Source organism: Lissotriton vulgaris, chromosome 7, assembly GCF_964263255.1.
Source record: "Lissotriton vulgaris chromosome 7, aLisVul1.2, whole genome shotgun sequence".
Classification (NCBI taxonomy): Eukaryota; Metazoa; Chordata; class Amphibia; order Caudata; family Salamandridae; genus Lissotriton; species Lissotriton vulgaris.
Window position 1 is genome coordinate 1,328,994,114 of NC_141695.1, and position 13,486 is coordinate 1,329,007,599.

General features: G+C 45.0%; 1 protein-coding gene across 1 annotated transcript in view; it reads left to right on the forward strand.

The window, feature by feature from the left end:
• The window catches only part of LOC147703614 (RING finger protein 112-like), a 279,448-nt gene that overhangs the window by 75,244 nt on the left and 190,718 nt on the right, over positions 1 to 13,486 (forward strand). The window contains exon 2 of the mRNA XM_086931948.1: positions 2,752 to 2,829. Within this exon, the coding sequence (XP_086788074.1) occupies positions 2,804 to 2,829 (26 nt within the window). The 5' untranslated portion in view covers positions 2,752 to 2,803. The remainder of the gene's footprint in view (positions 1 to 2,751; positions 2,830 to 13,486) is intronic.

Below are 13,486 nucleotides of genomic sequence, written 5' to 3' on the forward strand. Positions count from 1 at the left end.
GAGAAAGAAAAAAGGACTAAAACCCTACCCAAAAAGGGAGTAATGGAGGAGGGCTATGTCCGATGCACACCCAGCCCCCCCCGTCTCAACGAAGAATCCTCCGCCATGTTAGTACGATCTAACAGACCACAATGAAACAGTACAGCAGACGAAACTAGAAATCCCGCCCCGGACTCCGCTAAACAAATAAAGCAGTCCCGTTACCAATAAATCAAAATTGTGAAACCTCAAACAACAGTCTCAACCTTGGCCCCGTCGAGCAATTTCGCTGATCCCCCTCCAATAGTGAGAGCCCCACCGTGAGATTGTCCAAGCTAAAACAGAAGTTGTCGAACTATAGTCTATAAGTTGAAGTAAGGATGGCAAGTTCCAAAATAGACGCTTGAGTCCAACGATGCCCCTTCCCGACTCTAAGACCAGGCACTATTCCATCCGCCATCTTGACGGACCCGTTGGGAAGGGGGGTCGACACATACCCACACGGATCACAATTACGAGCGAGCATCTCCAAATCGGGAAAAGCAGTGAAAAGTTCCGCCAATTGAAGTTCCAAAGAGTCAAACGTTGTAGGTGTATCGCCGATCTCCACATGTTCGAACTGTTCCACTTCCGCAGGAGCATGGAAAGCTACGAGCACCGGGTCAAATTGCATCGATGGGGTAGCAATAGGGGAAGGAACTGGCCTCCGGGTCTCGGGCAGCAAATCAGAGTCCGGTCCCGATCCTCTAATTCTGTCCGCCGCCGACATCAGATTCCAGGCCTGGGTCTTCATAGTCGCCTGAAGCGCCTCAAGGGCCGCCATCACTGACCGCAATGACGGGCCGCACTGAACCCGCTCCGCCGGGCTTCGCATAGCATCAAGCATATTGACCCCCACGGAGAGGCGCCTTCCCCGGGGTAAAATCAGGCGGAGCAGGAATGAGCCGTGAGGGACCGATCATCAATGAGCGTTAGTGCGCACCAAGTCTCCGATCCGACGGCACCGGCGCTACGTACGCCAGGCCCCTGGATCTCGGACCCCCACACACACCACCTCGGGCGTCACTCGTCACCTCACCTCCAATACAGTTCCAGGCAGCAGATCGGCAGCAAAGCAATCAGAAAGATGTCGGAAGTTCCATGGACTGGACCCTGCCGTTCTCTCCGGTCCGCTGTTGTTCAACTCGGACCCGGCTAGGCCAACACTGGGGACCCCGGCTTCCAGACTGGGCTAGGTCTCAAATTAAACTTCGACATAACTCCTCTCCACCATGTCGGAAAGTTCTCGGGATTGCACCATCAGTCCGCAGAATAGTTCATGCACCCGGATATGGGGCGAGAAATCAGGATATACGACAGGATCTTCGAGCGAAGGACGGGGGTCGGCGGAGCCGGGAGGCTATGCGGCCATCTTGCTTGCTGTCGTAGCTCCTCCCCTCAAATCTTATCATACACTCTTTATTGACATCTGTGTATAAGATCACAGGTCCAAATCCTAGATGCGCTTGCTCAGCATTTCATCCTTCCCTTTTATAGTCCATAAATTCGACATGATTGGATTAGCTGTTAGTAATAATAAGAATTTGCAGCAGTGCACAATCAGTCTAGCGATATGTGAAAGTTAAATTCCCATAATTTTTTTTTTTTTAATTTGCTCCCCTGTCGGGTAATCTGAGTCACCTATCTCCGTCTGCTCCTTTGCCAGTTCTCTAGAATGAACTGTCAGACAATGCTTTCCTGCCTATTGCATATAATGAATTGGTATCCTAGTTCCAGTTGCAGACATTTATAAGTGATTGCTAATCTAGTAATAAAAAATCATGAATGTGAATGATATTTGAGTAGCATTGCATGCTTGCCTTCAGCTGAAACTGAATACATTAATTGCTTATTACCGACAATTCTTTAAATGGCACCAGCAACCTAAGTTTCATCCAAGACCATATTTCTCAAAGTTACACCTCAATGCCTACTCCAGCTGTATGCATTAAGTCTGACCTGCTCTTAGTCCGCCTCCTACTGCCCAGGGTGCTCAAGCCATGCCGGTTGCAATAACATATGCATAACGTATATCACTAAATACCAGGCTCAAAAATGCATTCCCTGCAGACCAGATCTGTTGCACACTTTCAGGCAAAATGTTCTTCTTACCAAGATCCTTAATCCAGACCTATTTTTCCCATGATGACAACCTCTTAATCCTAGTTCAAATCCTGTTTGACACACTACTTGGAAAATATGTTTCCATGATACACCCTACACCGCTTCTCAATCTTCCAATCCCAAGCAGCAGCCCTAGCATCATGGAGCGTTTATGTAACAACCTCACCACCCAGATCAGATTATCCCTTGTATTCCTACACCTTGAAGTCAAACTATAGTAAGACAACCTTAGGGCCACAATGACCCCGGACCATGAAACCATCCATAGTGCTTCACGCCTTACTTGACAATTCACAACTCCCACCCACTGTCTCGGACAGACTTTAGACAATTGCTTGAAAAGTCCTACTTGGTCTTGTCTGCCAAATCCGATAATGTTATGCCAATCAACTTGGACTCTTCGGTTCGTTCGATAATTGGGTATTCAACAATGATTATTTGTTTGCAAGCAAATCGCTCTTGTACCTTCATTCTCAATTGAAATAAATACTTTTTGGGCACAATGGGTGTGGTTACACTGTCCTGGTGATGCTTCTTTGCTACTTGAGTTACTATAGGAGTGGATAGCAGCACATCCATCTTAATAATCCCTGTTCCTGTTTGTTTTAGGAACCTTGAAGAGACAGTAAATGGTTGATACTAGAGGCCCCAGCCCTTTGCCATGATGGGCAACTCCAACAAGAAAGAGTAAGTTGACTTCAATCCTCTGCAAGCGGATATGTGATGCTTCCAAGAAAATACTGTGGGCTGGGCTGCATGAGGGTGGTTGTATCATTAATTATATTGTGAATGAATGGAATGAGTTTTGGGTATGTGGATGGGTACTTGTCAAAGTATTTCATGTATGAATATATTCTCTTTTTTTACTGGGGTGACAGTTTCAATTTTTGGCATGTGTGTTTTTGGATGCGAGGCAGTTGTTCGTTGGATGTTTTATGAAGTTGAGTGTGTTTGGCGTGTGAGATGGGGTAATAGATTCAGGCCTGACTGTCATAGGTATGTGGGTAAGTGTTTAACGTGTGTGTTGTGTATATTGTGTGTTTAACGTGTCACAGTGAAGTAGGTTTGTGGATAGGTGTGCTGGAATTTTGGTGAGTGCCTGCATTTGTGTTGTTTGTATGTGAAGAGAGTAATGATGAAAGGTTTATGGTCTGTGGACAGTACATGGAAGACCTATTTGCTATAGCTGTATGATGAGTGTTTGTAGCTATTGTGTGCCCTCCCTCTACAGAAGGGTGAAAACTGAATTTGAAAATAAGAATATATCCAAAAGGATTTGGAATACAGAATTTCTAGGTTTGCATCTGAAAGTTGTTTACTTATGTTAAGTATACGAAGATGAGCAATATGCTTGGTCATTTCTTTTTCATATACCAAATCAGAAACTAGAATCCCCAACTATAAAACTCCAAAGCCACGCCCCCAATGTCCAATTAAACAGTCCATTTTACATAACATCACAGATCACCGCCATCTTAAACTATTTCTTTGTATGTCAACTGCCCTCTCTCCCCAGGCCTGAAATGTAATTGCTCCAGTTTGTATTCTACCTCTATAAAGAAGAAACAAGACTAAATATCATCTGGTTAACTAACTCTAGCGTACTTTAAATAGTGCATTGAACCTCAACCAAGAAGGGAAATTATCTTAAATATTTAGAACAACATTACTCTTATTTATTTATTTATTTAATGGTTTTGTAAAGCGCATAGTAACTCCTTCAATTGAAATAAAACATTCAGGTGCAAAAGCTAGGAAATGTATTCTATTTCAACTCTGAGGGTGATAATTATGCTAGTGGAACCACATTTGCTGTAATACAAGGAATAGGCCATAAATCTAGTTTCTAGAATGTGGAATCATTCAGTCAGGTCTGCTGCAGTCCTAATCTGATCAAGAGGTACACCTACCAGATACAATGTCATCAATCTCGCTTTTCTCAGAGAATACTCCCCATATCTTTTCCTATCAGTGGCAGATTCTGACATAACCTATTATACTCACCTGACTAACCCACATGTCCAGGCAGGAGCAAAAGTTTTAAACAAGGAAACAAACTATGTTCTCACTGCTGAAGTCTTATTCTATTCTCTTACTCTTTTAGAGATTGAACCACATAAATGTGAGGTTTATCTGGAAAGTTTGGGTATAACATTGACCTTGTTATGTTATCCCGGGGTTTTATATAGCGTACCTTGCAGACATTTTAGTTCTCTTAGCAATCACAAAAGTCACACCTCCCACTGGAAAATGTTGCTGTTGAGGTACAAGGCGCTAACATTAGATATAGGCAGTTAGGCTTATAACTGTTTGAGACAATTTCGCAATAGCTAGCCATGTCTTCAAAAATCTGAGGACCATATTAATATCCCAAAGAAACATGTATCTCGTTTCTGGTTTCAAATGTATCCCTTTAAGGAATTTTTTTTATCCAGAGGATGTTCACAAATTAAAAGCTTGGGAACCAAATTATGGCCTGAAGAAATGGCCGAGCTGAGTCGATTTATCATTCTGTAGAGTGATCCCTGATCCGACACAAAATTGACTACTTCAGTCACATCTGCCTCCAGCTGCTGGTCCCAGGAACCAACTCACTTATCTCATTTGCATTCCCAGAGCCTGGCCTTGTTTAATGAAAAAGGAAACCTGTAGTAATAATCCAGGCAGTTGCCTTTGTTCAGAGAAGTTTACCACTCTTTGAGTTAGCTGTCCTGAAAATGTCAATCGATGTGGATTCCTCAGAATGAGAGAACTCTTAGTAAGAAGTATTGGAGAGGTTGAAGGTCAGGCTTAGAGGACAGGGAACTACACCTGTGACCTCTAGAAAGAGTCCCCATCACCAGTTCTGTTTGTTAATGCCTAACTTGTGTTGTAGCCCAATGTATTACGACAAATGGAGGAACAGCATAATGAAGATGACCTCGCTAGTCCGAAAGAAATCTATCTATGATTTTTTCTGCATGTGCAGATGCCAGCTTAAGAATTGTTTCTATTGGCTTTTCAACCTTGAGGAAAAGAGGTCTTTCGTGTAAGATCCCCATATCTGCATCAATCTGGGAAGTGGTTGGACCTAGCATCCAGTCACTGGAATCTGACAGGAACCTGGATTTCCAGTCTGCTACTGGAAAGTACTCCACCATTCGAGAAATGTTTTGGTCCAGACAGTAGTGGCGAAAGTCCTTTTCCAGCTTTGCTAACAATTTTGAATGTTTTCCTCCTCGATTGTTGATGTAGTGCATAGCTGAAATGTTGTCCATTTTGAGAAACTTACAAGATTTTGACTTGTATTTTGACCAAGATTTCTTTATGAATGACCTGTTAACAGGTCCTGTTTTATTAGGAGCGTAAGTGCATAGTTGAACCATATCACTAGACTTTAACCAGCATCTTACTTGTCAACCTATACTAGTGGCATTGGATCGGATAGCCCGATCTGGTGGGATCCAAAGATTGCCTGCCCATTCCACGCTTCTCTGGTTTATAGCCACCACTGAAGTTACCATCTGCCTTCGTCCAATATGGGTAACACTTCCTTACAAGAAAAACCCTTATGTAGATGAGCTATTTTCAGTATCTGTAGGGCTCTCTGAAGGGACTTCCACCTTCTTTGGGTATTAGTCCGGTTTTGGAACATTGATCAAGAATCCTATGTTCTGAAGAACTTCAATGGCTTAGAATACCTACAAAAGCAGAACTCGTTTGATTTGGCCCATGAAAATCATGTAAACAAACAATTCTTATCCCCATAGTTCTGAAATGTTCTGCCATATCACCTGTCACTTTGGTGAAGCACTAAGGGGTGGATAAAAAGCTAAGAACTCAAACTTGTATGCACATAACCCAAAGAAACTTGGAATGGGGTTGAAGATTAACATGGTAAATAGGCAACTGTTTGAACTGGGGATCTCTAGTTGGCAGAGGTAGGTACCTTAGTCCAAATAGGGAACCTTGCTTCTAGTCAGGGAAAGGAGGGATACACTCTCAGATAACCCCTTCTCACCGCTCTGGTAGCTTGGCTTGAGTAGCCAGGCTTATCTCCAAGAGAATGTCTCCAAGGCAATGTGTAAAGTATTTGCTACAACACTCCCAATAACACAGTGATAACACCACAAATGGACACCACACTGGTTTTATAAAAATAGCGGTTTCTTTATCAAAAGGAATATGATGAGACCAAACGATATGCGTATTTGTAATGTTTCCCGTCGCAGATTATTAGGCCAACAATCACTTGTAGATTCTTGCGGCATTAATGAGCCAATCACGATGATCTAATGTAGTCCTGATGCAATGCTATGCCGTTCGTAATGTAGTAATAAGACAGTCCTTGATGCAAGTACTAATGCAGTTCTTAACACATGAATAATGCAGTTCGTAATGCAAGGAATAATGTGGCTCATAATGCAAGAATCAGGCGTTCGTAATGCAAGAATCAGGCATTTCGTAATGCAAGAATAATGTGTTTCGAAATGCGAGAATCAGGCAGTTCGTAATGCAAGGAATAATGCGGTAAGCCAATCTGCGCAGTCAACTCTGGCACCACTAGACCCCAACAGCAGAGACAACGGTCGTAAGCTTAAAGGGACGGCCCCCATACTGCTGGGCAGGTACAGGGCTTCTCGGGGACTCAGCACGTCTAATGCGGTACAGCGGGAGAGAGATCAGAGCACCTTAGTACTCCTCCTGCACGCTTCCCCAGGCCACACACGCTTACAGCTCCCGACCAGAGTCCAAGCCTTACCTCGGGGCTGCGCTGCCTCGCTCTCTCTCCCCGCTCATCCGATGTCTTGCTGGGCGGCTTCGATGGCATTGCAACTATGTTGCTAGGCAACGCTATAGCCGGACAGGCCACAGCGCTGCCTCCTCCTTCGTTGACGTCTTGGGCAGCTTCCTCTCTGCAAACAACGATCAAGATCCCTTTCACCTTGCAGCTTCCTTAGCTTCAAGAAATCCTTTTGCACGTTGCAGCTCAGGCCTGCGGCGGCAGGGCTCACACACAGCCTCAGTTACGATGACTGCTCAAGCCACAAACAGCATTGCAGCAGCGTGGACGATTTTTCACACTGCGGGGGTCATGCGGTCACAGGGTACCTCATAAACAGCACCATGGACCACACGGCAGTCTCAGTCGTGCAAAAGCACATGCACCAAGCGTCGCTGAGACACGGTTGGAAACTTTGATTTGTCTGAGTTTCCACAACAGGGGACTAGCTCTCCTCAAGCCCTTTGAGACAATTTACTTCAGGACACAGCACCCAGCAAAGTCCTCTCAAGCAGGGGGACACAGCACACAGCAACGTCCCTTATCTTCTTAGTCAAAGCAGCAAACTGCAGGCCAGCCGCAGAACACACAGCAAGGGCAGTCCTTCTCTTCATTCTCTTCAACTGTTCTCATTTGTCAGAGGTTCCTCTTGATCACGAAGTAGTATCAATCCTTTTTCAGTCAAGATTTCAGTCTTGAGTTCAGGGATTTAACTTCTTACATTTATAAACCTAAATGCCTTTGGAGTCTTTGTGTTCGGGGGGCTCTGAGCCTGGCCCAAACCAGTTCTGGGTGTCTTCCTGCCAGTTCACACCTTCTTCCTTTGATAGTGAGGGCCCCAGACACTCCGCAGGAGGTGGAGCCATGCTTTTGTGGCAGCAGCACAGCCCTCTTCGCTTCAAAGGGGCTACTCCTCCCACCACACCAGATGCAAGCCAGCCTGTGCTTTCTCACTTACTCCTCCCTGGTATCAGGACACTCCCCAGACCCTGTCACATCCAAACCCAAATAGTCAATATACAACCAGGCAAAGGCACACAAGATGGTCAGGACAAAAAACCAGCCACTTCTAAAAGTGTGGTTTCTAAACACATACTTTAAAAACCATCTTCATAGAAAGATGTGTTATTAAATTCTGAATTCAGGCACACTAAACTCCACCTCTCCATCTTATGCCTATGGGAAGTTATCCTGGAAACATTGGACACAGCATTCCCCATTCTGTCCTATGTGCAAGATGGCCTTGCAACAGTGAAAAAACGAATTTGGCAGTAGTTCACTGTCAGGACATGGTACACACCTCAGTACATGTCCTACCTTTCACATACACTGCACCCTGCCCAGGGGGGGACCTGGGCCTACTATAGGGGTGCCTGATGTGCATAACAAGGGAAGGGTAAGGGCTGGCAAGTGGGTGCACTTGTCAGAACAACAAGGCAGTTAACAAACTGCGTGCAGGCCCTGCAGTGGCAGGCATGAGATAGCTTTTTAGGGCTGCTTATGTGGGTGGCACAATTAGTGCTGCAGGCCCACTAGAATCATTTGCATTACCAGCCCTGGCACACATAGTGCGCTTTACTAGGAACTTTACTAGTAAGACAAACATACCAATTATGGACAAGCAAATGCCATAACACTTTATACAGGGAGCACTTGCACTTTGACACTGATGAGCAGTGGCAACGTGCCCAAAGCATCTAAGTCAGCAACACAGTGTCAGAAAAAGGTCATGGAGGAAGGCAAAAAGTTTAAGGAACGTTAGCCAAAAAGCGCCAAGTCAAGAGCAACTGTAAGAAAATCAGTTATTATTTGTTGAGGATGCCATATCTACCCAGGTGTTAAGTCCTCCAAATCCTGTTAGGTCAAACACACAGTTTTAATAATTTAAACTTTGGTAGCTATAGCACAGAGAAAATATGTAAACAAAAACAGTCAAAAAGTCAAATCACAAAACTTATTCCAAAACAATAAGAGGGATTGGAGATATGAAGTTAAAGGAGAAAAAGTGCACACAAAAAAGTAAAGGGCCAATCAGAAATCACTGTGCATGGTTGCCCACAACGTAGGTGCTATTTCAGGCAGACCTCAATGGAGCGGAGGTTGGATACACCATGTGAGGCATCTCAGTCAAAGCTTTTACCCTCTACCTTATTTTATTTAAGGAAGTCGAAATCCTCCAACAGGGCAAGGTTGACACTGTATCCGACAAAGTCCTGTAAAAGTCATGTAGCTTTTGGTCGAGGTTCCAGAGAAGCCATTGGCTTTGGCGGGAAATGCCCACCACAGGGACAGTTAAAATTTGATTGCCACCAATGGTTGCTTGTCAGCCGGAAATGTTTTGCACCTTCACAACTTTATTGTTTTTTGTCTTCAAAATTGGTCTCTTTCTGGAGCTCCAAATCCCACAGAAGGCAAGCCTGAAGCTCTATCTGGCAAAGTCCTCCTACAAAAGGATAGCTTTACCACAAGATCCCACTGAAGCTCTGGAAGTCCAAACTTTTCACACGTTCTGGAGCAGTTCCTCTTAGTCACTTTTAGGACTTCCAGGTCCTCAGGGACAGCACTTGGCAGCTAGAACACACTCGGCAGAGACCACCAGCAAGGTCCTTTGCAAGTCCAGTTGTAAGTGGTCAACTGGCAAATCCAGTAAAAGGCCACTTGCAACTTTTGACATCCCTGTAGCCACACAGGAGATCAGACAATTAACCCTTGAAGTCCACTTCATAGTCCTGAGTACTAGTGGGAGCAGGTTCAGCTCTTCATGCCTTCATACAGGATTGTGACAGATGGTCCAGTCCCCTTCTATTCTGCCACAGGTCCAGAAAGTGTTTGGAGGAGCTGGGGCTATAGTTTACTTTTGTTCAATTCACTAGCCAGTGGGTGAGGAAGTGACACTTGGACACTTTCTGACCAATTGGCAAAAAGTACTAAAGGCCATATCTTCTCACTTCTCATATCCTGTTTGCCTCCCTTCAAACTATTCCATGGTGCACCACTCTCAGTAAAATCCATCATGGAAGAACACTTTCACCCCTAGAGGGAGATAGTGACATACCTCTGGGCGTGTCTAAGGTAATGAGCTACTCCTACCAAACAGCCTTTCCAACCCAGCTCTCTCATGCCTTTCCTATGTCATGGTATCACACTTTCCTGCTGTCTTCCGACTAGTTCAGTCCTTTAAAATGGTTTTATTTCTCCTACATTTAATTGCACATCTAATAAAAATCCCAGAAAATCCCATTACTTTCTATAACTTTCATAAGAGTTGCTACTAGAACAGTGTGCATCTTAAACCCAAGTCAATCAAATCAAGCTTAGTTAATATTAAACTGTTTGCATGCAAACAATAGCACATATGCAGATCAGTATTTTTAGATTAGCTGCGAGATCTTTTATTCATTTTTGTAGAATATGATATTTAATTCAGTTGGCTTCTACAGTGTGCAGCCTAGTTAATGCCAATTGGAGAAATTTTGCAAACTCTCATTGCTACATTAAACCTCTTCTGCAGACTCTATTCCATTCTGTAAAACAAATAAGTTAGACACTTTCCACCTACGCAAAGTGAACCCAAACACCTGAATCTTTGATAATTGATTGCAAAGTCTGCATAAACCTGTAGACCACTGCTGTTTCAACCGGTGCCCCTTCAATATTACAAAATAGCGCTGCCCACGTCTAAATGGCATGCATGCCCGTGTTGGGCTACCTTTTCTTAGATTTAAGAATTGACATTGAAATTTAGGAGTCTTAATCATAGCGATAAAGTCTTGCATGTTCTGCTTTTTATCTTAAAAGATTGAACCATTATCTGAGCAGTTGTTTTCTTGTGTACAGAGTTTGTTTTGTCTTATAATACATACTGAGGGTGTTATATGGAGCCTGAAAGAAATTTGAAATTAGCTTAAAGTTTAGATTTCTTAAGTTCCAAAATCTTTCTAAATTGAATATTTCAGTGTTAATGCTGTGTATTGGGTAGCCTATTTCAAATCTAGTTGGGCCAGTTGCTCATGGGCAATATAGATTGTAGATTACCCTTTTCAATTAAATTCGCTGGTCAGTCCCCTTCATGGGACCACTGATGTTATTATTGTTTACTCCATAAGGGATGGATCTACTGAGTGGGCCCCCTAATCATGATTAAAGCAGTTTTTTAGGTCTCGGCCTGCGTAGGCTGCGCTTGCGCAGTCTCGCGGGCGTGATTTTATGTTTCTAGAGTAGGGGCTTAAACCCACCCCTCTTTTCCATTGGCTGGCTTGCTAAACGGAGGCCAGCCATTGGAGAAGAGGTGCGTCTGTCCGTTTAAGCCCCGTCTTTTTCTGATTCGGGGTCGTGTTTTTTCATGTTCTTTCTCTCCTCTTCCCATTGGCTGGAATTTTCCATTCCAGCCAATGGGAAGAGGAGAGAAAGAAAAACACGCCCCCCAGTCGGAAAATGACGGCGCTTTTCTGAGAGTCATTTCTGCTTGACCGCCACCAGAGAAGCAAGGGAGAGCGTCCGAGTCCTCCGCCCCAGCCGGTGAGTGCTCGCTTTTCTTGCCTCTGCCCAGTTTGTGCTTGCTTTTCTTGCCTCCCCTTCCCCCCCCCCCCCCCCCCCCCCCTTCTGCTCTGCTGGGGATACCTCGCACGCCCGCCGAAGCACTGTTGCTTACCGGTGTCAGTGTCTGTCTCCCTCGATCTCATTAAAATGGGAGCCGCCTCTGATCCTTGCGGTTTCGTTTCTCTCCCCAAGGTCCCGGGCGAGAATTCGCCCCTCGCTAGGTATCGCCCTCTGCAGAACACCGTGTATCCCTTCCATTGTGACCCCCAATGGCCCAGCTACGAATGACCGATTATTTCGCCCAGACCAAGGCCGCCACCCCGCCCTGCTCTGGGCCCCGAGGAAGCAAGAGCCGCAAGCAGCCCGCCACGCTCAGCTCTTCGCGGACCGTCGAGCTCTCCTTGCCCCGCACGCCACCCCCCCCGGCACGGACCCGCCCGCCCTGTGCACCCCCCGTTCTCAACCCCCAGCCCGTGGAGGCCAAGCGATCCGCCCGCAAGAAGCTCATCCTCCCCGGGGTAGAGGTGCCGGCCTTTGAGCAGGTAAGAATCTGATCGATCTAGAGAGTGGGGGAGGGTTTGCACAGATGCTTGCTGGGTAACTAAAGAGGGGAGGAAGTGACAACTGTTTTCAATGTTGCATATATACAACAAACTCGAGCTCTGGAAAGGTCCTTTTCAGCTAAATTTCCCCCAGTTAGCGCCTCGAGCCAGGTACGTTTACTGCCAACTGACCAACGTGTAATGTACGATCTTGTGGATTAGTTTGTGTGTGAACCTTATGTGGATGCATTGGAGCAGGACACATACTGGAGAATGTAACTTGATTAGCCGGGGTGGGGGGTGGGGGTGTGCAACAATACAGAAGTTTCTAAAGTGGACAAGTCTATACAAAGCAGCAGCAATGGACATGGGCGAAGGTACTGCGATTGTTACGATGTTGTGGCACTATGGCGGGTGATACCGTATAGTTAAGGAGGCATCGAGTATACCCATTGACTGTTCTACTTGGGTGGAAAAAAGGAATACATCCTTTGGGTGGGTATACATTTCCTGTAAGAGAGTGTATAAACCAGTGGACTTAAAGTGGTGGCAAATTACTTGTGGCGTTCATGTGTGCATTTTGTGTGTGGCATACCCCACCGTATTGGTTTTGTGTGGTGACGCAGACATCACATCCCCACCTCATTTTTAGATTCCACCTTGGAGCGCTCACACTTGCTGTCTAATCTGTGTTTCTCTTCAGTTCTCACATTCCACCAGGGCCCTCATATATTGTGTGTGTGTGTGTGTGTGTGTGTGTGTGTGTGTGTGTGTGTGTGTGTGTGTGTGTGTGTGTGTGTGTGTGTGTGTGTGTGTGTGTGTGTGTGTGTGTGTGTGTGTGTGTGTGTGTGTGTGTGTGTGTGTGTGTGTGTGTGTGTGTGTGTGTGTGTGTGTGTGTGTGTGTGTGTGTGTGTGTGTGTGTGTGTGTGTGTGTGTGTGTGTGTGTGTGTGTGTGTGTGTGTGTGTGTGTGTGTGTGTGTGTGTTTGGGTTTGTGTATCTGTGTGTGTGCGTGTGTGTATCTCTGTGTGTGTGTGTGTGCGTGTGTGTGCGTGTGTGGCTGTGTGTGTGGATCTCTGTGTCCACTAATACTCTCTACTACTCTAATGTTCACCTATTGCCATTGTAAATGACAATACCATTTATTTATGTTTTAAAAAAAAGAAAAATGAAAATAAAATGCCATTTGCAATGCCAATAGCTCTAACTTTAATAAAGCCGAGACCATTGTATTGTAAATGCTTGTTCCTGTTGTTTCCAACTCGTGAAACTTTGTGCTATTCAACTATTCCTACAATATAAATTGCTCTTCAACATTAGTCCCAAAGAGGGGTAGAGGCTCAAAAGTGTCTTTTTAGACAGCCTCGCAACTCGGCTTATCTGTCTATCAGTTTTTTAGGAAACAAGGGGGACCCTATAATTGGCTGTGGACCAAGGGTTAGTAACAATTTTTAAGGAAACAGTGGTCCAAAGCAGTGCATGAATAAAAGAAAAATATTTAAG